The sequence below is a fragment of the Amphiura filiformis genome, chromosome 19, assembly GCF_039555335.1.
Source record: "Amphiura filiformis chromosome 19, Afil_fr2py, whole genome shotgun sequence".
NCBI lineage: Eukaryota > Metazoa > Echinodermata > Ophiuroidea > Amphilepidida > Amphiuridae > Amphiura > Amphiura filiformis.
This window is the reverse complement of record NC_092646.1, coordinates 39,064,922-39,091,042: the sequence shown is the minus strand read 5'-3', so window position 1 is coordinate 39,091,042 and position 26,121 is coordinate 39,064,922. Positions and strand designations below refer to the sequence as shown.

Here is a 26,121-nt window from a genome sequence, read left to right as displayed (position 1 = left end):
GAATAAGAATTGTACGCAAATTTCGGTAAAGAAGCTTCCTTCTAGTTAGTAGAATCATGTGCAGAACATTCCACAAGTACCGTGAAGAGGTTGTGCAGTATCACTCAAATCAGAGATAGAGGAAAAGGTGTGCAGAGTCATCAAGATCCATAGCAGTGTGCAGTAATCAACTCCCCATAGTGCCATTAGTTTGATAGTACTTGTACCAAACTGAAGATTTTGTTCTTCAGATGAGGTGCGAAAAGTGTGCAGGAAGATGCCTCATAGTGCCATTTGTTTGGTAGTACTTGTAAAAACTAAAGGTGCGAAAGGTGTGCACTGTGCAGTAATCAATTCCCCATAGTGCCATTAAGTTTGATATACTTACTAGTTGGTACTTGTTGTACCGAAGAAGATTTTGTTCTTCAAATGAGGTGCGAAAGGAGTGCAGGAATCAACTCCCCATGCATTGTGAGATTAGTTCAATAGTATTACTAGTACTTGTTGTACCGAACAGAAGAATTTGCTCTTCAATTGAAGTGCGAAAGGTGTGCAGGAATCGACTCCCCACAGTGCCATTAGTTTGATAGTACTAGTACTTGTTGTACCGAACTGAAGATTTTGCTCTTCAGATGAGGTGAGAAAGGTTTGCAGGAATAGACTCCCCATAGTGCCATTAGTTTTATAGTATTAGTACTTTGTACCAAACAGAAGATTTTGCTCTTCAGATGAGGTGCAAAAGGTGTGCAGAAATCACCACCAGTGCCATTAGTTTGATAGTACTAGTACTTGTTGTACCGAACTAAAGATTTTGCTCTTCAGATGAGGTTCAAAATGTGTGCAGGTATCGACTCCCCAAAGCGCCATTAGTTTGATAGTATTAGTACTTGTACCAAACAGAAGATTTTGCTCTTCAGATGAGGTGAGAAAGGTGTGCAGGAATCTACTCCCATAGTGCCATTAGTTTGATAGTATTAGTACTTTGTACTGAACAGAAGATTTTGCTCTTCAGATGAGGTGCGAAAGGTGTGCAGGAATAGACTCCCCTTACTTTGATAGTACTTATACCGAACTGAAGATTTTGCCCTTCAGATGAGGTGCGGAAGGTGTGCAGAAATTTAGCTACTCCCCCATAGTGTCATTAGTTTGATAGTACTTGTAGTATTTGTATCTAACAGAAGATTTTGCTCTTCAGATGAGGTGCGAAAGGTGTGCAGGAATCAACTCCCCATAGTGCCATTAGTTTCAATTGTTTATTCTAAAAGATCTTGATTTACAGACAAGGTGCAAATACTAAAAGTTAAAAAGGCTATTCCAGTTGAAATCCACAGGGAATGTGAATTTCAAATGGGGTTACCTGAATGAGTGACTCCATTTGAAATCCATCACACCCCCAAATTTAAGAGATTAAAGTCATGTGGGTGTATGGATTTCAACTGGAATAGCCCAGTAGTGCAGATGCAAGCCGGAATGGACCAGACAAACAGGTTTCAAAATGATCCAGCCAAAGTGACACTTTCACTGGAGCACATGAGTAGGTGATTTGTAATGGGTCGCATATTTTTTTTCTGGAATTACACCCATGGAGATCTCTCAGATCTGAAATAATCAAGCGAGCACCAGCACTAGCCATCACATTAGTCCGGCCAGAACTGGGCCCACTCTGGCTGCAATTGGAAGTCCGGAAGTGCCGCACCATATTGGAGCAGTTGTGGCCAGTGCTAGTGCTCACTTTATCTGGCCCATCATCCCTGGTCAGTATATAATAGCCTTTTTGTCTGGGCCAGTATTATAATAGTCTTTTTGTCTGGTCCAGTACATGCGGGGATCTGCTGTGTAGTTGCAGGTGTCATATAGAGGTGATGAGCTATTTAAAAAAAGCTTGATTGCCATTGCCAAGTGTAGGAATAAAATGCATGCAACAGCATTACCAGATCTGCTCTTTCTCTTGCATGGAAAACATTGCTTGTTGTTAGTGTGCAAACAACTTACCTTCCCTAAACAAATTGGGCCATTCCATTTGAAATCCATACACCCCCTATTGAAGTCATGACCTTAATCTCCCACACAGGGGGTGTAGATTTCAAATGGAGTCATCCATTCAAGTAGCTCCATTTGAAACTCCCGCCCCCTGTTCCATAGATGATGTGTGGATTTCAACTGGAATAGCCCAATATTTACATTGATTATAGCTGTTGTCAGAGTACTAGTGAAGTACAGATCAAGTTGCATCGATATTTAGTGCTATTAAAATTGTGCAAAATCATGCTATGATTGCAATATTGATAGAAAAAGGATACCCAAGCTACATTGTGAAATAAATTCATTACAAATGTGATGCGATCAAACAAAATCAGTCGGAACTCGGAAATATTGATTTTGAGATATAGCCAAACAAAAAACAAATTTCCTTTTGTTTCCTGTTCTTTTGGAAACTCTTTTAATTGCTCAAATCTTTGGAATTGATTGTTCAATTTCAATGGGGTTTTCTGCAAAATCCAGCTTTGTAAATGCTTTTTACTATCCTATAAGAAACTGAAAATTTAATATTTCCGAGTTTCGACTGATTTTGCTTGATCGCATCACAAATAATGATCAAATTTAGTTGATTGTACAATAAAATGCAAAGAGGCACTTATTGCAACCAAAAAACAAATCAAAATTAACACATTTGTCATTACATGTGCACCTAGTAATTACTTAATTTTTTAAGCCATTGATCGTAAGTTGTTCAATAAGTAACAAAAATCAGAAATATTCATTTTGTTACAGAATATGTCTTCTGCATTTTGACATCTCATTTGTAAAATTTGCCACAAAGCGACAGATCTCAAGCAATAAGTCTTATCAAAAATCATTCTACAATTTGTCTGTGAATTTCAGGACATCAGACATGCCGGAAATACAAATTTATTTATTTGCATGATATGGCATGGAACTTTCGGCATTTTGTTCACCTTTTCATTGAAAAAATTATGGGAATGTTTGAGTGGGGCCACAGTGGCATAACGTCATAGGGAAACGTGCCCCCAATCACTTTGATAATTTAAAAAATCCCATTGTGAAATTGACGAAAAATGGCCCCTTCCCCCAATCAAGCCCGGGCCCACAATCATGCCCCAACCCCCATAGGTCGACCCATGCTACACCACTGGGGGCGTTTGTTAGGAACAATACGGTACATTATGTTTAATTGGCTACATCAAGTTTTTGTTTGTTCCTTTTGAAGTTTGAAAACTCCACTATATGGCAGTAAAAAGGAGCTAATAGGTTGAATAAAGATGCCTCAAAATGCCCCTGATATACTAAAAGTAAAATTTGATAAACAGTCATATTTTTTCAAGGATAACTTTCTCCGCTTTCTGATATCACATTTACGACTCGCCATTTCTTACCATTCCATGTCAGGCGCCATCCATTCAACATTATGTTCTTATCAGTCAAGAAGTACATCCAAACTGTGTCGGAGAATAGAGTGAAAGATGCCGGTGCCGTAGTGCCCTCAAAGAAGTACTTGTCCACTGGACTGGTGGTCGACGTTAACCCATCCAACTCGGCGAAATCAAACTCCAAACCGGTACCTACGTACAACTCATCCTTGTTTTCCTCGACTCCAAAGACATTATCAAAGGAGAAGTTGATCTGGGTGGCGCCGGGAATGTACAGGAGATAGAGGGCGCGATGACGATCATCGTACGCATTTGGGTAGTTGATGGATTCGAACGAACTAGCCACGCAATCCCCTCCATAACATGTATTCAGGTATTGGTTATCTGCAAGGTAAACATACCAAGGAAAATTTGATTTTTCAGAAAGAATCAAAATATTGAAGCCCAAAACCAGGCGGCATAGGACACGCAACATGTGACGTTCGAGGCTGGCGAAAATACAAGGCTGACAGCCCCATTCAAATTATCGGTTAGCAGTTATAAATTGAAAAACAACATACTTACAGTGTGGTACATTGTCGTACCCCAACGGTTTTAGAGTAAGATAATTTTGCTTTGACACCACATAACAAATTTAGAATTGTTTGTGAAGATTTCATGATTATGTGTTAAAATCCAACGGGGACGTCAAAAATGACGATATCGCATCCACCATCATCTGGCTTGATCTATCAACATAGAGTACAGGGAAGAAATGCATTGTGGGAAGGGAAAGATATCCTCTCTGTCTTTGACCTAATTGGATCAAAATGGGCTATTCCATTCAAAATCCACACTACCCCTGTGGAAGATTTTGGAAATATCTGCCACAGGGGGAGTATGAATTTTAAATTGAATGAGCACCAAGGGTCGCGCTGGTGCGAGTCTGCGCGTCAGGGACGCGTGGAACTGTTGTTGGGACGCAATAAAATTAACCTTAAGCTTACCTAATGCGTTAGACAAGAATATCTCAGGCGCTTTGAAAATCAGGCATGTAAAACCTTATGGACAGGGCACAAAACAAATGCGATCATTTCAGACAGAATGTCAAAAATAAATGCTCCAAGAACTATATCAGATCGTTCACTCTGAATACCAATCTGTTGAAACATTGTGCAAGTCAAGGCTCTGCGAATGAAATAGTGTGACAATTGACTCCACTTGCGAAAGAATCTCTCCCTTGTATAAACTGTCAGTGGGGATTTCCCGATCATGCATTAATGTTTACTACTGATGATCGTTTTATCGGGAGTTTTATACCATAGTAAATCATCATTTAACTAATTTTCATGTCATGCTAAGTAAAAATGGAGTTTCCTCAACACAAAAAAGTCAACTTTGTATTCTTTATTGATGGCAATATAGGATAAAATTGCAGTGAATTAGCGGGACATGGTAAGATTTGGGGTGTTGAATTCTGCACCTTTTTACATTAAAAATACACATAAACATAGTCACGTCGTGTGATCATAATTTTTCAGAACTTTGCCAGTTTTGAAGGGGTTGGTTCAGGTTTAGGAGGTGAAAGGTCAGAATTAGGGTTAGGACTACGTTTTCGATAATTAAGGGTTGGCGTTTTGACTAAATAAAAAACTCCATTATAACATTTATAGGCCTACATGATGAACAAACAGGACTGGATTGTAAAAACAAGGACTGGATTGTAAAAACAACCCCTAGTTTTGGGGTTTGCACTCCCATATTTTGGATTTTCTTGAAGTTCAGAGGTTGTGCAATTATGAGGGTAAAATGGGGGGGCAAGAATTTTTTGGCAGCCGGGGTGCAATCTTTGGAAAGTCAAAAGGAGGAGGGGCAAGTGCAAGTGATTTTGAGCACACATTCATGGGGCATGTTCAAAACTAAACGCTTGAAACAAACTTGAGAAATAGTAGGCTTATGGAAACTTTTACATTTTCCTGCTTGCGACGAATACAATTTTAGCAGGCCGGGTGCAAGCAATATTTACCTTTTTTTAGCCGTTTGGAAATTTTACCCCCTGGGAGGCTCATAATTATTGCATGCTGTATTTTGTTGATGTAAAATGCATAATACAACCCCATGTCCAGCATATCGTAACCTCTAATATTAGTGGGTGATGTTTCCATAGTCGGACTCGGACCCCTTAAAATTCCCATTGGACCCCTTAAATTTGACTTTTGGAGGGCTGAATGAGTCCAACAAAAATCACTCGGACCCCTTAAATTTTGAAGCCAGCGCTACCCCTGATGAGCACATTGGGCAATGCCATTTGAATTGAATACACCCTCTGAGAAAGATTCCACTTGACACTTCCCCCGAGGGAGGGCGAGTTTCAAATGGAGCTGCTGATGTGTTAATTCCATTTGAAATTCATACTCCCCCTGTGGAAGATATTTCAAAAATCTTCCACAGGTGGAGCGTGGATTTTAAATGGAATAGTCCGTTACATAGCTCTACTTACCAGATGATGTTTGACAGTCATATCCCATACGGAATGCCTGGTTACATTCACACACATAGGTAGGCTGACCGGCAACATTCCTGTTGTAACAGGTCTCTCCACTTTGACATTGGTTGACGGTACACAAATCTGAAAGTAGGACCAAAAAAAAATCGGTAAAATTAATAAGTAGCACTGGAATGACTGAACGGGTTAATAATTTTCTTTATTTTTTTCCCTCTTGAAAAGCTTTTTAAGAACCCAAGTAACAACTTATCAGATTTGTCAGGCTAGTTTTAATATACCGTACTGACTTGAGTATAGTCCCACCCTGTTTTGGGGTGAACATTTTTCAAAATTGGGGGTAGGACTATAAAACAAAACTTTTTTTTAAAGTTATTTATTATTTTGGTTTTGGAGTGTCCGTGGACCTAGAGCTAAATGCTAGGATCATTCATGGTTGATTTTTTAAAAATTGTAGCCTATGTGTTTTGAATACATTTGTACTGTCATACTCTATTAATGATTTTAAAATGGATACTAATTCAAATGACATGAATACAAATTTTTTCAAAACACAGGCCTACAATTTTTTTTTTTTTTTGAAGTCAACCATGATTGATCCTAGCATTTAGCTCTAGGTCCAGTTCATTGACACTCCAAAACCATGAAAACTTTTTTTTACAATTTCTAAAATTTTTAACAAATTTGGTGGTGGGACTTGACTCGAAGGTGGGACTATACTCGCGTCAGTATGGTACATGATCATTTTCACAGAAAGAAGTGTTACTTTTGATTTATGTAACTGTTCACTGAAATCATGCATAAGTCTAGTTTGAATTCCAGTCAAGTAAAATAATGTTTTAAAGCTTGAACCTTTTGATTAAAAAATTGACATTGTATCGCATATACCCTCTTTATGATTAACATTTGTGAGAATATCAAACGTTTTGACATGCAATATGTTAAAAGTTGGAACCATTTCCTTTAAAGACTAGACTACTATTTGAAATTCACCACAACAGAAATCTTTTACTCCAGTGTCAGAGGGAGGTTGAATAGCCAGTTAGCCACAGAATAGCCATTAGCCAAATTATGACAACACTTCAACTGGCAGAATAGACTAAGCTTGCAACTATTTTTAAATCCATGTGAAAAATAAGCCAACAATTCTATAAACTTGAATGCCTTATTGTTATGAGTGTATAACCATGTAGTTTGCCATGAAGCTTAAGTCCAGTAATTAAACATGTCCTGACAGCTGATTGCACAGTGACTTTGTACAGTGCGAGTGGAGTGGGCAGTGGAATTCATAAAACAGTATTATATCAGGCAATTGACCAATGGCATTTCATGCATCATTTCATTCACTTCTGGGTTCCCAATAATGAATTTGTTACTTTGCTAATTTTTTTTTAAATTTAAAATTGCAGTTTCAAAATACCTCTTACAATGGTTTATGTTTACAAATGTTGCTGTGCAAATTAATTTGGGGTCGTGCAATGTTCAAGAAAATGGGTGTAATTGAGCATATACCGGTACACAGTGACATCGCCCCGATATCTCCATGGTAGAAATCGCCATGGTAGGTTGAATCCACAGCCACGAAAGGTCATTTTATTCCGACCTTATGAGACGCATATAATTAGCCAAGTGACCTGACTAAGGCTACTGACAATAGCAGGGTAATTGATTTCTCGCTGTGTGAGTAAGCTTGTATACGACATTGCAGTCAATGGTCATACATACTGCCTCCACTCTGAGACGAATATACCTATGCGCTGTAGTCCATACAGGACCAAGCCCAACGCAATATAAAATTAACGATTTTGGTCAGATTTTGAGTTCAAGACTCACGGCCGTTTCTCAAAGCGCAAACTAGCGACCATCATATCTGTTCAACACATATTTTCAAGTGTATGAGACCAGATCTGGTTTCTGGAGACTAAATCATATACGGGAGATATTCATCATTTTCTAACCCGGTATCCGAAGATTTTCGTCTGATATCAAAATCGTGCATAGCAATTCACGTGTATCGATCCTGTGTATTCATTTTAGTGTCTCTGCTGCACCAAATAATTATTAGCCAGGCGATGTCGGTGTGCGGTAGTGCATAATAACCTTACATAGCTCTCCATGTCAACATCAGTTGACTTTTCACCATTTCACAACGATAGTCAAAAGTGATTGGCTAAAACGACATGGTAATGCTTTTATGGAAGTCACTATCAAGTATGGTCAGCCTATTTACAAGTTTACTTCAAATGACCTTTTGACCTCGGTATGTGACCTTGGATATCACCAATACATGTACATGAAGGCAGCCATTAAAATTGCAGCTATGACCCACGTTCAGTTGCAATAGGATTTGAATTGGTAAGGTTTGCACATACGTTACAAATCTGTTGTTTTTTTATGTGTTAAATAAAGTTTGCTAATTATATCTACAAGTACAACAATGCGATATACAACTATAGTAATAAATTGGCAAGTTTCTTCAGCAGTGTCCGACAGCTCTTTCTGATTATCGTGTAAAAAGAACTAGGTGACATGCAACGCTACTCAGCCGATGACGAAATTCAATTAGCCCATCACGATCAGAGTCCCACTTCCGTGTTTACGCCATAATTTAACCGAGCCAAATCGGCAGGCCGATGACGAAACTTGCGTCGAAAACTAGTATAACCTATGCTATAGGCTATAGCCTTTACTGGCTAATCACGTCCAGTCAGTGTCACACACCGACACCGCCTGGCTAATAATTATTTGGTGCAGAAGGGACACTAAAATGAATACACGGATCGATACACGTGAATTGCTATGCACGATTTTGATATCAGACGAAAATCTTCTGATACCGGGTTAGAAAATGATGAATATCTCCGTCATGATTTTTTTTTCTCAAGAAACCAGATTTGGTCTCATAAACTTGGAAATACGTGTTGAACAGATATGATAGTCGCTAGAATGCGCTTTGAAAATTGGCCGTGCGCTTTGAACTCAAAATTTGACCATTTTATATTGCGTTGGTCCTGTTATGGACTACCGCATGCAGCGTGTAGTACAGCTGCACTCACTGTAGGCAGTATAAAAGTCGATGACCATTGACCTCAATGGGGTATACAAGCTTAATCACGCACAACCAAGATCGATTACCCGGCTATTGTGAGTAGCCTTAGTTATGTCCCTCGACTAATTATTAGTTTAAAAGAGCTTTAAAGGTTTGAACCAAATGGCTAATCGTGGCTGTGGATTTAACCTACCATGGCGATTCCTGCCATGAAGATATAGGGTCGAAGACACTGTGTGTCAGTGACTGTAATATTTTAAACTCATGTTAAGCTTACTTCATTCATTCAAACCGTTTAAATGTCAAGCACATTTTAGGCGGAATTTAGGATCACGTTGATATTTTTTCACGGTATAGATCCGCCCAAACATGGCCGATATATTGCTTGTTGACATTTGGTTTTCACTTCCCAAATGACTGAATATTAAACAGTAATATTTAGTGTGCCTCTTGATCTCCATGTCCATTGCAGTATTGAAACAATTGAACTCGGCCGCTCCGGGGCGCACACCACTAAATAAACTCCCATTGAAATACGTGTAAATATACATGAAAGTAAGTTTGTTTTTCTACCCCATGTAAAACCATTTTTCATATTTTGGTAGCACCAATGTCTTAAATAAAGATTACAATTTAATTTAAAATGGGTTTTTGACACAAGTTGAGACTAACTTTTAAGCTACGGGGACTTGAACAGCGCCACCCTTATTTTCAGCTTGCACGAATGCCTCCTTACCATGTCCGTACGCGGATTAGTTTTGGGAGCCAAACTTTTTGACCAGATCAAGATGCACCATTTTGTGATATTCTGAACATTTACCAATTGCATATCTTTTACTTTAATTATAATAAACAATCATGGCTACTCATCTTGCTCCCAAGGGACACCCACTTCTTTGCACTACCGACCTATGTTTACCGGGACTATCAAAGGTTACACCAAATGCGGAAGGATTTAGTGGTGTGCTGCCTTCTAAGAACAAAATATTTTTGTTTTTCTTTATTTTTGGAATCAGTGTTAAACATCTTAAAAAGTGTCATTTCTTTTTATTGCTAGTCGCTCCAAAGTTATAAAACAGCGCTTCAAACAAGTTCGCACCTAGTGAAAAATGTACTACTTTTTGCCCTTTTTAGAATTCTAGGGCCAGAGCAACATAGTAGGCCATGTTAAACTGTATTTATATTCCCATTGATATCAGAAAAGTGATTGATTTCTTTCAAAAATATTCACAATCATAAATATGACATGGTGGACAAACAGTATGTGAGCATTCCGCCCCCCCCCCCGCTCTTTATCATGCAGTATATACGGATATGCCAAAGGCCTATGTTCTAAAGTTTGGGGGTATGGGTAGATGGAACGTCATTTTGGCACTTTAAAATGTTCATTTTCCAAGTTGTGTGTATTATTGTGGCAAGATCTAAAATTAAGAAAACCAATCATTCAAATTGTTTGATATATTTCTCTCTTGGGAATTGAATATTTGACAAAATCTTTAAAATACCGGCATTTTGGGCCGTGTATTACGAAAAAAGCATGCATTGACTTTCAAAGTCTATTGCGACCCAATTAAATGGTCAGTGATTATTTTAAAAACGTTAACATACGAGTTTTATTCTTATAATTACATTTTGCATCAAAATAATTTCAAAGATGTTTCACTTTTTCTGCGCCGGGATAATCAAAAGTGACCACTCCTATGATGTTAAGGCCAAAATAGCTCATTTCTATAGCACGGTCTTAAATTGTCAATTCGATGGAAACCTTTGTTTTGAAGACAATTTCGTGTGCGTTTAAGAATGAAATCGCGTATTTGTAGACGGTAACAGAAAACAGACATTTTTTCTTTGCAAATAGAAAAGTTTCAGGCAAAAATCTCAACTTTTTGGCACTTAAAATCAGGTATCAATCATGCCCATAGCCTACAAAAATGAGTCTTCGAAGGGCGCACACCACTAAATAAACTCCCATTGAAATACGTGTAAATATACATGAAAGTAAGTTTGTTTTTCTACCCCATGTAAAACCATTTTTCATATTTTGGTAGCACCAATGTCTTAAATAAAGATTACAATTTAATTTAAAATGGGTTTTTTGACACAAGTTGAGACTAACTTTTAAGCTACGGGGACTTGAACAGCGCCACCCTTATTTTCAGCTTGCACGAATGCCTCCTTACCATGTCCGTACGCGGATTAGTTTTGGGAGCCAAACTTTTGATCAAGATGCACCATTTTGTGATATTCTGAACATTTACCAATTGCATATCTTTTACTTTAATTATAATAAACAATCATGGCTACTCATCTTGCTCCCAAGGGACACCCACTTCTTTGCACTACCGACCTATGTTTACCGGGACTATCAAAGGTTACACCAAATGCGGAAGGATTTAGTGGTGTGCTGCCTCCGCCGCTGCGGTATTGCTAAAGAGAGCTTGTAGGCCATTAGACTAGACTAGAAACGAAGACGGCAACTCTCCTGTTGCCGCATCGCAGCTATCTACTGAAGATAGCGAGTCATTTTGATTAGATTTTCATAGGGCCCGGGTAGTGGGGCAATGTCTATAACATGTTTTCGATTATTTTGCTATAAAGTTTAGTGCTATATTTGTATTGGGAATGTATTTAAACGAGAAAATGAAAGATGAGTCTAAATTCTGACAAATCAATGCACATGAACCGGCGACTGAGTTAGCGCAGCGGTAGTTCCCTCGCTTTGCACCCGAGGTCCCGGGTTCAAGCCCCGGCGCGGCTCAAGGACTCGTGTGCACTTGGTTTATCCCGATCCCATGCTCGCTCTCGCAGGTTTTCTCCCGGATCTCCGGTTTCCTCCTGCTTCCAAAAAATCGGTGATTAGTTGTTTGGTTATCAAAACTTCCTTCACCCAATGGAATTTGGGAGCTTTTGGGGAGCTGCAACAGATAGGCCTAATTGGTGGATGAAGTGCGGATAGGTCTGCGCCTGAGGTTCGGCTGCAACTGGCCTAGATGAGGCTTACTGATTGTGATGATTCACCATGGCAGTGAAATTACAGCGCTTTGAATCCTTCAAGATCTAGCTGGAAAGAGGCGCTATATAAATCTGAAATTTATTTATTTAAATTTATGACGGTTCTGTTTCCAAGTCACAGCCCACCCCTAATTGATTTTTTTTTTTTTTTTTCTAATTTGAATAGTTTTAATATGAAAAGACGGCCTCCTTCTTAATGTTATCTCTAATTTTTTTACACGGTTTGGACACACCGGCTAAGAATGAAATTCCGAAGTCATAATCTACCACTGTTCACAAATTCCACTTGCCGCATCGGAACAGGCTGGTAGGACTAATAACGCACCAGTATGTGTCGCCATCAATACAAATAGGCCAGGTAAATATGCCTCATAGTTCTTCAAGGTGCGGCTTGCTTTATCCATGCATGTACATTTAAATCATCGATTATTATTCATGTTATCCTAACACGTCTATTTTACTCGGTCCAATCTATTATTCTCAACTAAGTAAATTTATTTTCTATTGAAACGCTCATTCCGTATTGAATTTATGTCTGCAAGGGGGTTCTCTGGGCCTATCAATCCATAATTATATTTTCTGGGGAAGGGCAATGCACTCATAATAGCATAAGGGGATTTTCCCAAGGTTACTAAGCAGTTGGAGCTTGAACAAACTGCGATTTCTTTTATCAAAATACAGTCCCCATTTCTGCTACATCTATTGTAGCTTATTGTATTGTTATTTGTAAGCATATGTCCTACACTTTATAAATTATAAAAGTGTAGCAATGTTCCGTTTGCAAAATGCATTTGATCCAAATATCACGGTATCCTCAATTATTTGATACATAAATTATAAAAGCATTTCCGACCTGATGTAACGGGGTTTACGAGTTACGTAGCCCAAATTACACAAGTTAATTTTGAAACCACTTTCATCATATAGGTCCATGTACTTGCTTTCAGTAGGTCCATGCACTTCTTGCATAATTTATTAATATTATCAATTCATAACCAATCTAGATGATGCATAATCTGTAATGATTATTTAAATATCATGGGACAAAATATGTTTTCATGCATCTTTAATGAACTTAACAAAGCCCAAGTATTTGATTTCTGACATTCCGACTTGATATAACGGGCTAAAGTTACGAGTTACGTAGGCCAATTAATGTTACAAATTAATTATTGTTGAAATCACATTAGTTGGTCCATGTACATCTTGCATTATTTATGATTATTGGCAATTCATAACCTATTAAAAAGTTATACATGCATAACTTATAATTAATAGGTATGCATAATCATGGGACAAATAGTGCACGTTATAATTCAGGCCTAATATATTATATTGAGTAATATACTGGCGAGTTCGAAAATGCCGCTCTTCCTCTCGCCAACGTATACACCATCCCAGTTTTTATTTTTTCAAAACGTTTCAAGGGCACGGTCACTCACCTTTGCACAGTATTTTGTGTGATGGGACCTGAGAGTATACAGACGTACCTATATTTGCATTCTATATATACGACGAATGTCCTCGGAAGTTATCTTTGGGAAACTTTATGTAATATCTTCAAAATGAAAGGTCAACAAATTTTCATATGATGGTCGGCTTTTCATCCCAGCTATTTAGCTACAAAGGCCTACACTTTAAGTTCATAGCATCCGATTTGTAAGTCTACCTGGTTTACTTCGAGGACAGTTAAATGTTCAATTTAGTGAATCAATTTGATATCAGGACATTCCTCGTATTCATAATGCAATTTGGTGTGTCAGATGTGCTCTCAGGTCCCACAAATACTGTGCAAATGTGTGTGGTGGAGCCCAGCATTTGAATAACAGGTTAAATTAGTCAAAATACTTCAAAAAGTGTTGTCACTTCAAATATTATTACAATCGCTTTACCAAAACATTACCAAAACATTGTGTTAACGTTTACTATAGCAATACGTTGAATTATTTGGAGCAACCAGTTTTTATAACGATATGACAAAATGTTTTATACTCTTTATACAACTAGCCATTTAATTCTTGAAGACCTTTTACTGCTCTTTTCTAACATACGAAACGTTTTATGTTCGCTGTGTTTGAAGTACAATACAAAAATACAAATGTGCACTGCTAATTGTTATATCGTCGTTTTCTTTTCAAATAGGCCGTTGGCGACTGGTTGGCGATTCAATTAACAGGAGAAAGAGGAATTTTACAGAAAACTGCATAAGTGCCTTAATTCGATTGGCATTTATATAGGGGCCTATTTAGGCTCACAAAACTTGTTCATACATAATTATGGGCGAGAAATTTCACATTTGTACAAAGAAAAATTACATTTGTTCAGAGCGAAACGGGGTACAGTAGGCCTAACCTAAAATTTTGTTTCGAAAGTTTTTAATTTCAGTTATATCATGATTATTGCGCAATTATTGTAATCATAATACTATTTTTCGTGACTACATACATAAAATGTACCAAGTTGGCAACTTCGGCCAACAAATGCTACAAGATACACCATGAATACACATGCTTTCTCATTACGTAAACTTATCTTATAATTTATTTTTATTGTTTTGATTATAATATTATTTCAGGGTGTTGTTCATCCTGGGGGTACTCGACTTTGGAAGTGACTGGGAGGGGACAGCAGTTCGAAACTAGACGCCGAAAAAGGGGAGTCTTTCAGTGAGAAGGAAAAAAGGGGGTCTTTCCGTGACTGGGGAAAATCTTACCAAAAGGGGGTCATTCAGTGAGATTGGGAAAAATTTGGGGTCAAAATATAAAAGTTGATACAAAATTTTCAAAACTTCATCAAAGTTTGAAAAAAAAATTAAAATTCAATCAGAAATTTTCAGAAATGTTTTGAAAAAAGTGGGTCTTTTGATGACAGGAAAACAAAAAAGGGGGTCATTGGGTGGGAGGGATTCAGTAAAACAAAAAAGGGGGTCATTGCGTGAGAGGGAGTTGAAAATGGGGATCAATGTGGCAGCACATCCCCGTCACCCATTTTTAGTGAGCCATGCATATCGAAATTTGGTGATTTGGTAATTTGGTAATTTGTTATGATCTGAGACGTTTTACCATTTACGTAATAAGAAAGCATGTGTATTCGTGGTACATCTTGTTGGCGTTTGTTGACCGAAGTTGCTATCACGTCAGTAAATTTACATATTTATTATATATGTAGTCACGAAATAATATTAGGCCCTATAACAATCATGAAAACTTTCAGAATAGAATTGCATGGAGTGTACCGGTCTGAATAAATTTTAAGTAAAATGTCCATTTTTTTATAGGCCTACAAGAATGTCTCGCTCATATGACCAAGTTTTGTGAGGTGAGCCTAATAGGCACTATATAATGCTAATCAAATTCTAACGCGAAAGGCACTTATGCAAAATTCCTCTTTCTCCTGTAATTGCATCATCACTGGCATATTTGAAAAGAAAACTATACTTTTGAAGAAAGCAGTGCACACTTATTAGTGCTTCAAACATCGCAATGATTTCATATGCATGATACCAGATCATATATTATGCATTTAGGCCTATGTAATGATATTTGTATATGAGCTATCCTCGTAGAAAGCTAAAGCAAATCATTAAATATTATTATAGCTAAATTTAGGTCTTTGTGTACACTCCTCAAAAGAATTAAGGATCAGTTGAATACTCAGCATTTTTGAAAACATTGGATATGATGATAACATTATTAGGCTATATATTAGTTCAGTGGCGGTGCCGGATTTTTTTCGGAGGGCAGGGGAGTGAATATCAGGCCGGGGTGTCAATAAATTTACCACAAAGGTGGATATTTTTCGTAATTTTGAAATAAATCTTGAAAGGGTATGACAATAATTTCATCTCAAATATGCATTTTAAGCCAGTCAGGCTATCGTTGAAGTTATGGAGCTTTATGCAGATCTTTTTGAATGACCCTCGGTGCCTCGCATCATGCTCGCATGCATGGGAAACAGGACGTTTCGCCCCACACCGGTACAGTACCACGACCAGTTCGCCCTACTGGACCACGACCAGATCGCATGCTCGGCCGCATTGAACCATCGCACAAAACTATACTTTTTCTGAATCCCATCAACGCTATATAATGGCGTATAGGCCCTACTTGATTGATGACCTAAAATTACTATGGAACTTTATGCTCGGATCTGACATTCACGCGTTTATAGGCTACTGAGCGTATACGACTTTTTTGACCCGCTATGATTTTCTGGGTACAAAAGGGTGATATTGGTCCGGCAAATTGCACTGAATAATCGACTTTCGATCAATTGAATCAGTGATCCATGGTCCTTGTCTGATCAGTCGATAGGATAATTTGTAATCTTCACCTCCCAGGGACCTCAGCTGAATTGTTGTAGCATGGATAATACCGATTTGCACATAACGGGATGCGGGGATTTCGAATGAATGTAACGGGACATTTATAGCTAACAATACAGCGACGCATCCGCCCGTGTATAATGAAGGACGTGCGTATGGATTTTTAAATCCCAAAAGTACTTGTAAAACTTTGTTATTATCGACTTATCCCATTTATAGCACATGGATAATACTGGTGTGAATTTTATAGGTCGAACTCATGGTATCACCCAGTCAAATATATTTAATTAAAAATATCAGGAGACCGGATGCAGACGCTGCATCTATCCTAATCTTCTTTAACTATCCCGGTTCATTTATATGTACATAAAATAAGAATGCTAAATATAATACAAATATGATTTGGCGCAAGTGGCATGTAATTGGTTCAGAGAAAACTATTTTCTAAACCTCTTGTTTTAACTTTCGTTCAGGTAAATTAAGCATGCTAATATAAAGTCGTTACAGTTATAGGCATATTAAACTGTAAAGCTACTGTCATGTATTGTTTTCCGAACACTGTACGTTACCAGAATGTGGCGGCAAACCGGGGATGGCACAGTGCAAGTGTGCCATTCTGATTTGAAATTCGAGTTACTCAAAGTCAACATGGTCAAAGGCAGCTATAGATCATCATGATCAGATAGTACTTCTCTTGTTGAGCCAAGAACGCAATGTTTCTTTTGGTGACTGAGCTTTTTTGCTGCCAAATGCTACCAGATTGTGGAATAAACTACCAGGTCAAATCAAAAATTCTCTGCTACCTCCATGAACATTGAACAGTTTAAGTAACTCCTAAAGAGCCACCTATTTCAGGATGCTTCTAGTTTTTGAGCTAATGAACATTTTGAATAGATTGAACGATGGTGACGTTCAATTATGTTTTATTGACACACAAAAAACCCAACTTTTTATTTGGATGTTTTATGTCAATAAAACATCGTTGAATATCGTTCAATCTATTTTACATAACTGATTGATTGATTGATTGATTCTCAGTCTAAATCGGATCGAAAAGGTTTAAAAATAAGCATTATGATATCAGTCGATGGGTCCATATTTTTTGAAGAATTGGTATATTGATATGATAGGTCAACTTTCAAATTCTCAGTGAGTGGCACACCCCTACCCAGACCAAACTTGAGTACCCCCCCCCCATGTGCGCCTGTGCCGAATGGAAGGGTAGGCAAAAAAGCTAAGTTTGTATGTGTAAGCTATTAAAAGAACTGAACATAAAAAGCCCACAAACCAGCCTTTTAATTTAATTGTTCGAACTGTAAGTTTAAAAGCTAATAAAAATACACTGTAAAGAAATTATGCATTTTTACATCAAACACCACGTATAGAAGGATCAAAAATAAAACAAATAGGCCTAATTTTTTCCATTCAATGAGCCTCCGGTATCCCGTTCCATGATACTCTGAATGAAGTAAAAACTTTTTTAAAAGCTTTTTACATGTTCAGACCCTTGACCTAAAACGTTTTGTTCAAACATATTAAACCAGAGTTAGCAAACAATGGTTTGTGAAAGTTAAATATCTATTGTAATACGAGGTCGTTCATGTATATTCATTACGTAACCATCCACGCCCATCTACGCTTTACTACGTTTTATACGTATACACGATGACCTAAAAAGTTAAAACGATGTTCAATCTTTCATGCTCGGATCTGACCAAAAGTGATATTGGCCCGGCATATTGCAAGTAAATAATAACAATAATATTGAAGATTATATTTATCTTTTTTCAGGGTCTATCTTCATGATCTTGTGACTTTTAAAATTTGCGGCACATATATAGGCCTACTTTCATTTAGATGCACACGAGGCGCAGTATGATCGAAACAGATTGTACAATAACGCTCAATATAAAATAATAATACAATAAAGGAGGAACCCGCTTTGAAATTCAACATCACTATAGTCTTCTGGACTTCGATTTCACGATCCAGTGCAATCAAGCCTATTAGGCCTATATTAAACACAATATTTCTATTGATAAAAAGGTTCAAGAAAAAATCATTTGAAACAACCAAACATGGAAGTTGAAAAAAGCACTAGATGTGGGTAGCCAACTTTTCTTCCTTCTCGGAGGCCGCTACAGTATTCGGCGTGGAATATTTTTAGGCCTAAACATATCTACGTTATTTAATCGGTATTCCCGTTCTATTTCCAGTAATGTTTTTAAACATTCGTTAAACATTCGTTAAACATTCGTTAAACATTCGTTAAACATTCGTTAAACATTCGTTAAACATTCGTTAAACATTCGTTAAACATTCGTTAAACATTCGTTAAACATTCGTTAAACATTCGTTAAACATTCGTTAAACATTCGTTAAACATTTTGACGACGTAAAATCGATAATGTTACGTAGAACATCCGGTAGAAATATATATATCATCGCCATATCGCTTTACGTCAAACATAACTGGAAATAGATTAAATAACGTAGATACATGTATGTTACATCGAATATTCTACATCTACTAAAGTCTGTAGAGTCATTTAGGTGGTGATGGCCCTCCATTTTGTCAAGTGTGACCTAAATCGATGCCAATAGTTGTTTATAGGTTCTTGTTAAATGATTTGTATAAAATCACAGCCCATATAACATTTCTTTGCACCGATTACATATGCTTTGAATGAAACGCACAATTGTCAAGTTGTTGTTGGTGCTTTTAGGCCTACTTATGCCTATATCGGATGAGGGGATTAGAAAATTATATCCCAAACAAGTCAATGGAATCCACGCTTTCGATTTCAATATTCGTTTACTTGTAAAATCACAGCCCATTTAACATCATTGCACCGATTACATGCTTTTTGAATGAGGTAAAGTGTCAAGTTTTTGTTGTAGGTGTTTATTATAGGCCTAATACTTATTGGAGCGTACATCGGATGAGGGGATTAGAAAGTTACACCCCAAACAAGTCAATGGAATCAACGCATTCACCCGTGACGATCCTCCAGTTTTGCAACACGGCAAATAGTCCTACGTAACGTTGGACATTTTTCTCGGTCACTGAGCATAAACTTTGGGTGTTACAAACATGACAAAGGAAGACGAGTAAAACGCAAGATCTGGCGAAAGTCTTCGTTCTTTGTTTAGCAACACACATAACTTTTAGATGATAAACAGGTATAGGCCTATAACTAGTATATAACTAAATAATGAACTACATAACATTTTGTTAAGGGCACAAAAAGGGTATGTCTTGCATTTTACGTCTTCTTTCTAAAAAAAAACTACCAGGGATCCAGGCATTTTCAATAGAGAGGGTGGGGATCGATCTTAATATACATAGGTACGGCGTAGGGCCTATATAGGACTGGCAAGCAAGTCTAGGATCGATCTACAAAATTTAGGGGGGGCGGCCCCCTAAATTCCCCCACTGAAAACAAAAGCAATTCAAGATTGTCAATTGTCGAGAAATATTTTGAATGTATTTATGATGCTTAGGAATTTTAACACGCTTTTAGCTTTAACGCAAATTCAAGGCAAGAATGCGTTTTTTGGAGTGCATGTCCAGGGTTCGATTCGTAGAACCTTTTCATTCAAGATCCGTGCGTTACTTTTCACACAAGCAATGTGAAATTTCATGGAACAACGTCATAAATCATTATCTGGCAGCGTCACCTTAATTGATTAAAGTGATGCTAGGCAAGGCCTTACATGGTATCTGCAACATGGAATCGATTTTATGCACAAGAAGATTTTAAAAACTTCCACACGTGCATTCGTATTTTTTTTTCGACCGAAAAATCGCAGGAATGAAAAGCGATGATAAGTTGCTTCGTGATTTTTTTCGTAACCATTTAATACTTATCATGAATGCAATATAATTTGACAACCTATATCATCAATCCGATATACTCAAAAAGGCGGCAGCTCAGTTTCACTTTTAAAAAGTTACAAAATCATTTTGTTTCCTTAAACATCTTACCTTGGGCCGTTGTGACTGCCACAAGCAACGCTAATGCTAAATAGCACCTCATGATTCCAAACCTCAAGAACTAGTCAGCAGCCAGCTCTTTTGGTGCAAAATAAAGATGAGGAAGGTATGAGACTCCCCGAAAGCTCTCTGATTCCAGCAATCCGATTTGGGAGTGGGCGGTGGCTTCAAACCCAGAGAGGAGAGTGGCGAGAAAAAATTAGCACGCCACAGCAACCACTCAAGTCGACACAGCCTACCAATCCCGATAGGCCACCTTTCATCCAGAGAAAATATCTTACCCTTCCCAGAATCCTTCGCAACATGATACATCTCCTCATTTCAACAAATGACCCTCCCATTTTGTTTTGTTTAACTTAAACTTTGTTTTCATTTTGAGAATAGACTGGTTGAACATGGGTCGCTAGTTAAGAAATAAACATATTTTGCAAGATCTGGAGTGCTGTTCACGAGGATATTTCGTTACTATCGAGTCGACCCAAGTGGCACAACATACTATATTAACAAATCAGTACAGAAAAATGAAATGGAAGAAATGCATTATGGGAAGTGTAAGATATTTTCTCTACCTCATTGTGTTAGCTTATTTACATTTGAATATAGGCTACATAATAAATAAATGGACCGATTCTTTTCTTTAGATTTCTTTGCTTTCTCCATCGACCCGTTTAGAGTCAATACTCAACACAAGTCAAATTACGTAATCACCAATACTTTTGTAAGTCCAAGACATTTAAATTTGACGAAGCGTGCTTTATGCTATAGACTTCATCAATTTTTAACATTAATACCTGGAAGTTAATAATATTATAATTAAAGTTATGAATGAATACGAGTTATATGACTGAACCACGTTTCCTATATTGTAAATTAATGATTTTTGAATCTCGGATGATCTTCCGGGGTGATCTTATTGAGGCCGAAGTTCTGCTGGAAACTCACCCAGGAGATCCGTAAATAATCTTTGATTGTACCTTGGGAAAATAAGTGTTGTTTTTATTTTATTCTTTTCTGGAAACTATTTTCTTTTACTAGTTTTGCCAAGTCAGTAAAAAATACGCCCCTGGATCGGATAGCAACGTTTGCACAGTTTTTGGAACATGAGAGCACATCAGACAGATCAAATCGCATTCTGAATACGAGGAATGTCCTTGTGATTACAAGTTTTATGGCAAATTATTGAAAAATATCAGTCTTCGAAGTAAACTTTTTTTAAATCTAATGATATGTATACTTAAAGTGGGAGGAAAAGCCATCCATTATTTGAAAATGTGGACCTTTCGTATTGAAGATATATATTATATAGTCCTACATTTTGTTCTTAAAAAACCCAAGGTGACATAACTTTTTGTAAGGACTGTTGGCATGGCGTTTTAGCTTCCCACTGACCTGCTAAAGTGACATTAATACCACTGGCACTGGCACAATTAGTGCGCGCGAAGCGCGAGAAAAGTTTAACGCTAATTATGGACATGTCCGGGTCAAAGATTCGCATATTTTGGGACGGAGGAGGGCAGATTGCCCCCTTCCCCCGGTCGGTATCTCGATACGCCTCTGGAAAAGAATCATGTACATCAGTACATGGAGAGTAATTTTGATGACATAACTTTTTTGGTAGGGCTGTTGGCGAGTGGCTTAGGCCTATTAAACACTTACTTGCTTAGAAACTCTTTGCCCTTATGATAATGTAGCATAGAAAAAAAAAACTTTATTAGTCTTTTATTTTCCAAACCTATTTTAATTTGACCCGGGTATATCAGGTTGACTAATCGTTATTTTTTCGATTTCAACCAGAAATTTTAGGCAAGACACAAACCACAACCTCTTTTTAATTTTAACTATAGTTAAAATTCAAAGATAACTATAGTTAAAATTAAAAGAGGTTGCGGTTTGTGTCTTGCCCAAACTCTCTCCATGATTATCCCTATCCATCTGCCTTCTTTTTCATTTTAATGAGCAAACACGTCACCAGTGAGTCATAAGGTGTTCCCTTCTCTCCTTAGTTTTAATAACAGGAGTGAATTAGACATATTGACGCAGATTTCTTGGACTTGGTTCAGATCAAATAAAAGGGCGGACCAGAGCTCTGGGGTAGAAAAGCAATGCATTTTTTGCGCAACATTTTGGGCACTTGTAATAAACTGGCGTAGAGCCATTGCGGGCAGATGACCACTCTGTTTTATATTCAGAAGTTTTATTCAACAAACAAAAACACAAAGGACAAGACATAAAACATAATAAAAAATAGATGATGACAAAAAAAAATCCATTCACGGTCACACACTCACTCATCAATAAGAGGCCAAACATTTCAGGGCATTGTCATGTATGTAAAGATTTTTTAAAGCGATAATGTATGATTTCGGCCAAATTTTTATTTAAAAAAATGAAAACGAGAGAAAACCTCTTAGCCACTTAACTCAGTGTAGAACTCTATGGTAGTCTTTCTAGTATTTTCCTGTAGTCATGGTATGGTAGTAGGCCCAGCCTACACACCATTTGGGCATTGCAATCATGCATAAATTCGAGAACAATTGAGGGCGTCGCTGGAGCAAATCACACACATTTAATATGCGATGTATTGTTGGTCGAAGCACTCGAAGCATCAGGGTGAAATGCAGAAAAAGAGCCGGGAAAAGAGGAGACAAGTGGGGGGATTTTGAGCGGACGCGGTGGGAACGCAACACGCAACATTTTGTGTGTCAATGACGTATTGAATAGTCCTAGCAGGAACCTGGTCCTAGGCCAAATAAAATTCACGCCCAGGTCTTCGAAAAAAAGTTGCAAGAAATTGCTTTTTTATTGCAAAATTGGTGTAAATACCCATGCATAGACAAATATTTGTTATTCTGAGAGGTGGGCCCCTCTAATCATCTCAAAACTGCCCAAAAGTGTTTCTTGTACATTACCAAGTTATAGAAAGCATCTCAACTTCCTAGACATATTTTTTGGAAAGTTATAGTTGAATTTTAAAAAAATTGAAAATATAATTGAATAAACCTCAAAAAAAGGAATAATAATAATAATAATAATAATATCTTTATTTATTCACGGTAAAACATGTTCAATATAAAAGTCATTGTTCTTCCACAATCCCATGTCCGTGGCATATACACATTAAAGTAACAGAATTATAAATTAGTACGGAAGCGGGGGACGTGAAACATGTTTTTTTTTATTTGGCCTTATTACGGATGTATACAAAACATGGCCTGGCTAGGCCAGCTGAAAAGTATTATTTGTTTGTGTTTGTGCATAACATACTCTGGTATTGATTGAATACCCACACACTTTCAATTTGTGTTTAAAAATCAGATCCTTAAGGGGGTGCTACACCCCTGGCCAAATTTTTGCCTATTTTTGCATTTTTCTCAAAAATTATAGCGCATTGGTGACAAGTAAGATATGTATATTATAGGGGCAAGGACTACAACTACTGTACTGAAAATTCAGCAACTCAAAGCAAGTGGTTATTGATTTATTGATCAAATATTGGTTTTCCCTCATTTTTGACTGTAACTCCATATCTGTTGTCTGTGCTGAAATAAGATTTCCAGTGCAGTAGTTGTAGTCCTTGCCCCTATAATATACATATCTTACTTGTCCCCAATGCGCTATAATTTGAAAGAAAAATGCAAAAATAAGCACAAATCTGCGCAGGGGTGTAGTACCCCCTTAAAGTAAATATCTTGATACTCCCATATTATGATTTTATTACAAAGACACCCCAGCATAATTTGCTAACTTTGTTCGGTTTGTTGGCTGCAATGCATATTATTTATATAGTAGGCCTGAAGAATGCAGCCTGTTAAGGGCGTACTACACCCATATACTGGTTTGATTGGTCTAAATAAATATTGTTTCATTTATAGCTAGGCGATATATGCACGGATCATGTGAAATAAAAAAAAATATGAAAAAAAGAAGAAAAAAAGTGCTTTTAAACAATTGTAGTAAGTCATTTTAGCCCTATATATATTTTGTTTACTGTATCCTAGTTACTCAGATGCGTGTTTCATAACAAACCATGATTTATTCTATTCAGCATGTTCAAGTAGGGTACATGAATAGAATACATTAAATCCTTTGTTATACTCTCTATAGAAAATCTAGTGGTGCATGCAAAATATATAAACACTTACACAATGGATGTATAGTCATTAGTCAATAATATTATAATGTGTTGTTAGGAGAAGAAAAGGCTATTAGGTCACCGTATGTCAGGTTATAGGTCAATTGGTTCAGGTCAAATTTAAGCATCAATTTTGAATACACATGTGAGAGTTTGTGATATCATAATGAGGAATAATTTTGATATTCTGTCTTTAACTGGATATATATCGAGAAGTGCAAGGTGGATATACTAATATACCTTGGGATGTAAATGGTGAGTACAATTTAGAATGCCTAGTTGAGACGGATTTCACAAATAAATATAAAATAGTTACCAAAATCACAAACGTTAAGCTTACGGAAAACTACCCAATATGGTGGTATAGGTGACAAGAAATACGAGTTTTTATACCATTGCTGTAGTATGGTTGTGGTAACCTGTTACCTGTGGCTTAATTAAGTTTCAGTGAAATAATGTCGCAAGTTAAAAATACAAAATATAGCTCAACATTGAAAATAGAAGCATTTTAACCAGTTCCTTTTTTGATAGTTGTGGAGCACCAAGTTCATGAAGTCATAAAAGAAATCAGGAACCACTTATTCCCATTTTACATATCAACTTTATTTCCCTAACGTGTTAGCAACACATATCCAAAATTTTAACGAAATCCGTTGATAGTAAGCTTTCCAAAATGAAGTGAATTTAAATCATCAGTGATGTACCACCTTTTGGCTTCTACTTTTAAAAGCATGTAAGCTACGTTGATACCGATGCCACCAATAAAACGAGAAGATTTGCCCCTTCATTTTGCATACCACTTTGTCCAATTTTTTTTGTAATTTCTTCACAAAATGCAAAAAATGCAAAAAAAATCAATGGGTGTAGTACCCCTTAATCATAAAAGAAAGTTTGTCATGAGTAGAATGGTACAAATGGCATGAATAGAAAAGATGTTATTATATAATTAGAACAGTTAAATACACCAAAGTGATTAGAACAGTATTTGCAAAATGACACTAGTTTCAATCTTCACATGGTATTTGCTAAGGGAACAACCCAAAAGTTCGATGAAGTCTAAACGAAAGTCCTTTCGTTATAGGCTAACATCCTCCCCCCTCCCCTCTAACGTAAGTTTCAAATATCAAAAATTCCAATCCGTATTCATTGGGCACAGGGCCGTCGATGGGGTTGTGGAGGGGTGCGACATTGCTAGGATATTGATCACGTTATAAGAAACAATAATTTATTTTGAAATATTTTTCTTCATAAAAAATTAGGACTTGCTGGATTTTCAAATAAAAAAGAATCAAAGTGCGGTACAGCTGCTTTTAAAAATGAACTTACAAGTTGCAGGTACAAGTTGAGCACTGTACTCTATATTTATTTGAAATTATTTTGAAGCAAACACTGTAAAATGTCAATATCGTACTTCAGAAAATACTAAAATTTTACAATTATATATTAAATCCTTAAAGGAGTGTTTCGTGATCCTAGCATCCTCTTTTTATGACATTTTTCAGTACATATCCACGAAAAAAGCCTATTCCCAAAATTTCAGTTGATTCCGATTTTGCGTTTGCGAGTTATGCATGATTATGTGTATTACACTGCTCCATAGACATTGCGTTGTAATTTCGTTCTGGTGCACCAGAACGAAATTCAAATTTCACGATATCTTTGCAAAACGAATTAATCTGCAAGAAATATTTTGTACAGAAACATTAGGCCTATGTAGCCAGAGGTTTCCAGTGATATAAAAATCTCAATTTTTTTGG

General features: G+C 37.1%; 1 protein-coding gene across 1 annotated transcript in view; it reads right to left on the bottom strand.

The window, feature by feature from the left end:
* LOC140140575 (uncharacterized) overlaps nucleotides 1–20,394 on the bottom strand; it is a 135,341-nt gene extending 114,947 nt beyond the window's left edge. Inside the window, 3 exon segments of the mRNA XM_072162332.1 lie at nucleotides 3,375–3,752; nucleotides 5,848–5,976; nucleotides 20,224–20,394. Of these exon segments, the coding sequence (XP_072018433.1) occupies nucleotides 3,375–3,752; nucleotides 5,848–5,976; nucleotides 20,224–20,275 (559 nt within the window). The 5' untranslated portion in view covers nucleotides 20,276–20,394.
* Between the last annotated feature and the right edge of the window lie 5,727 nt (nucleotides 20,395–26,121).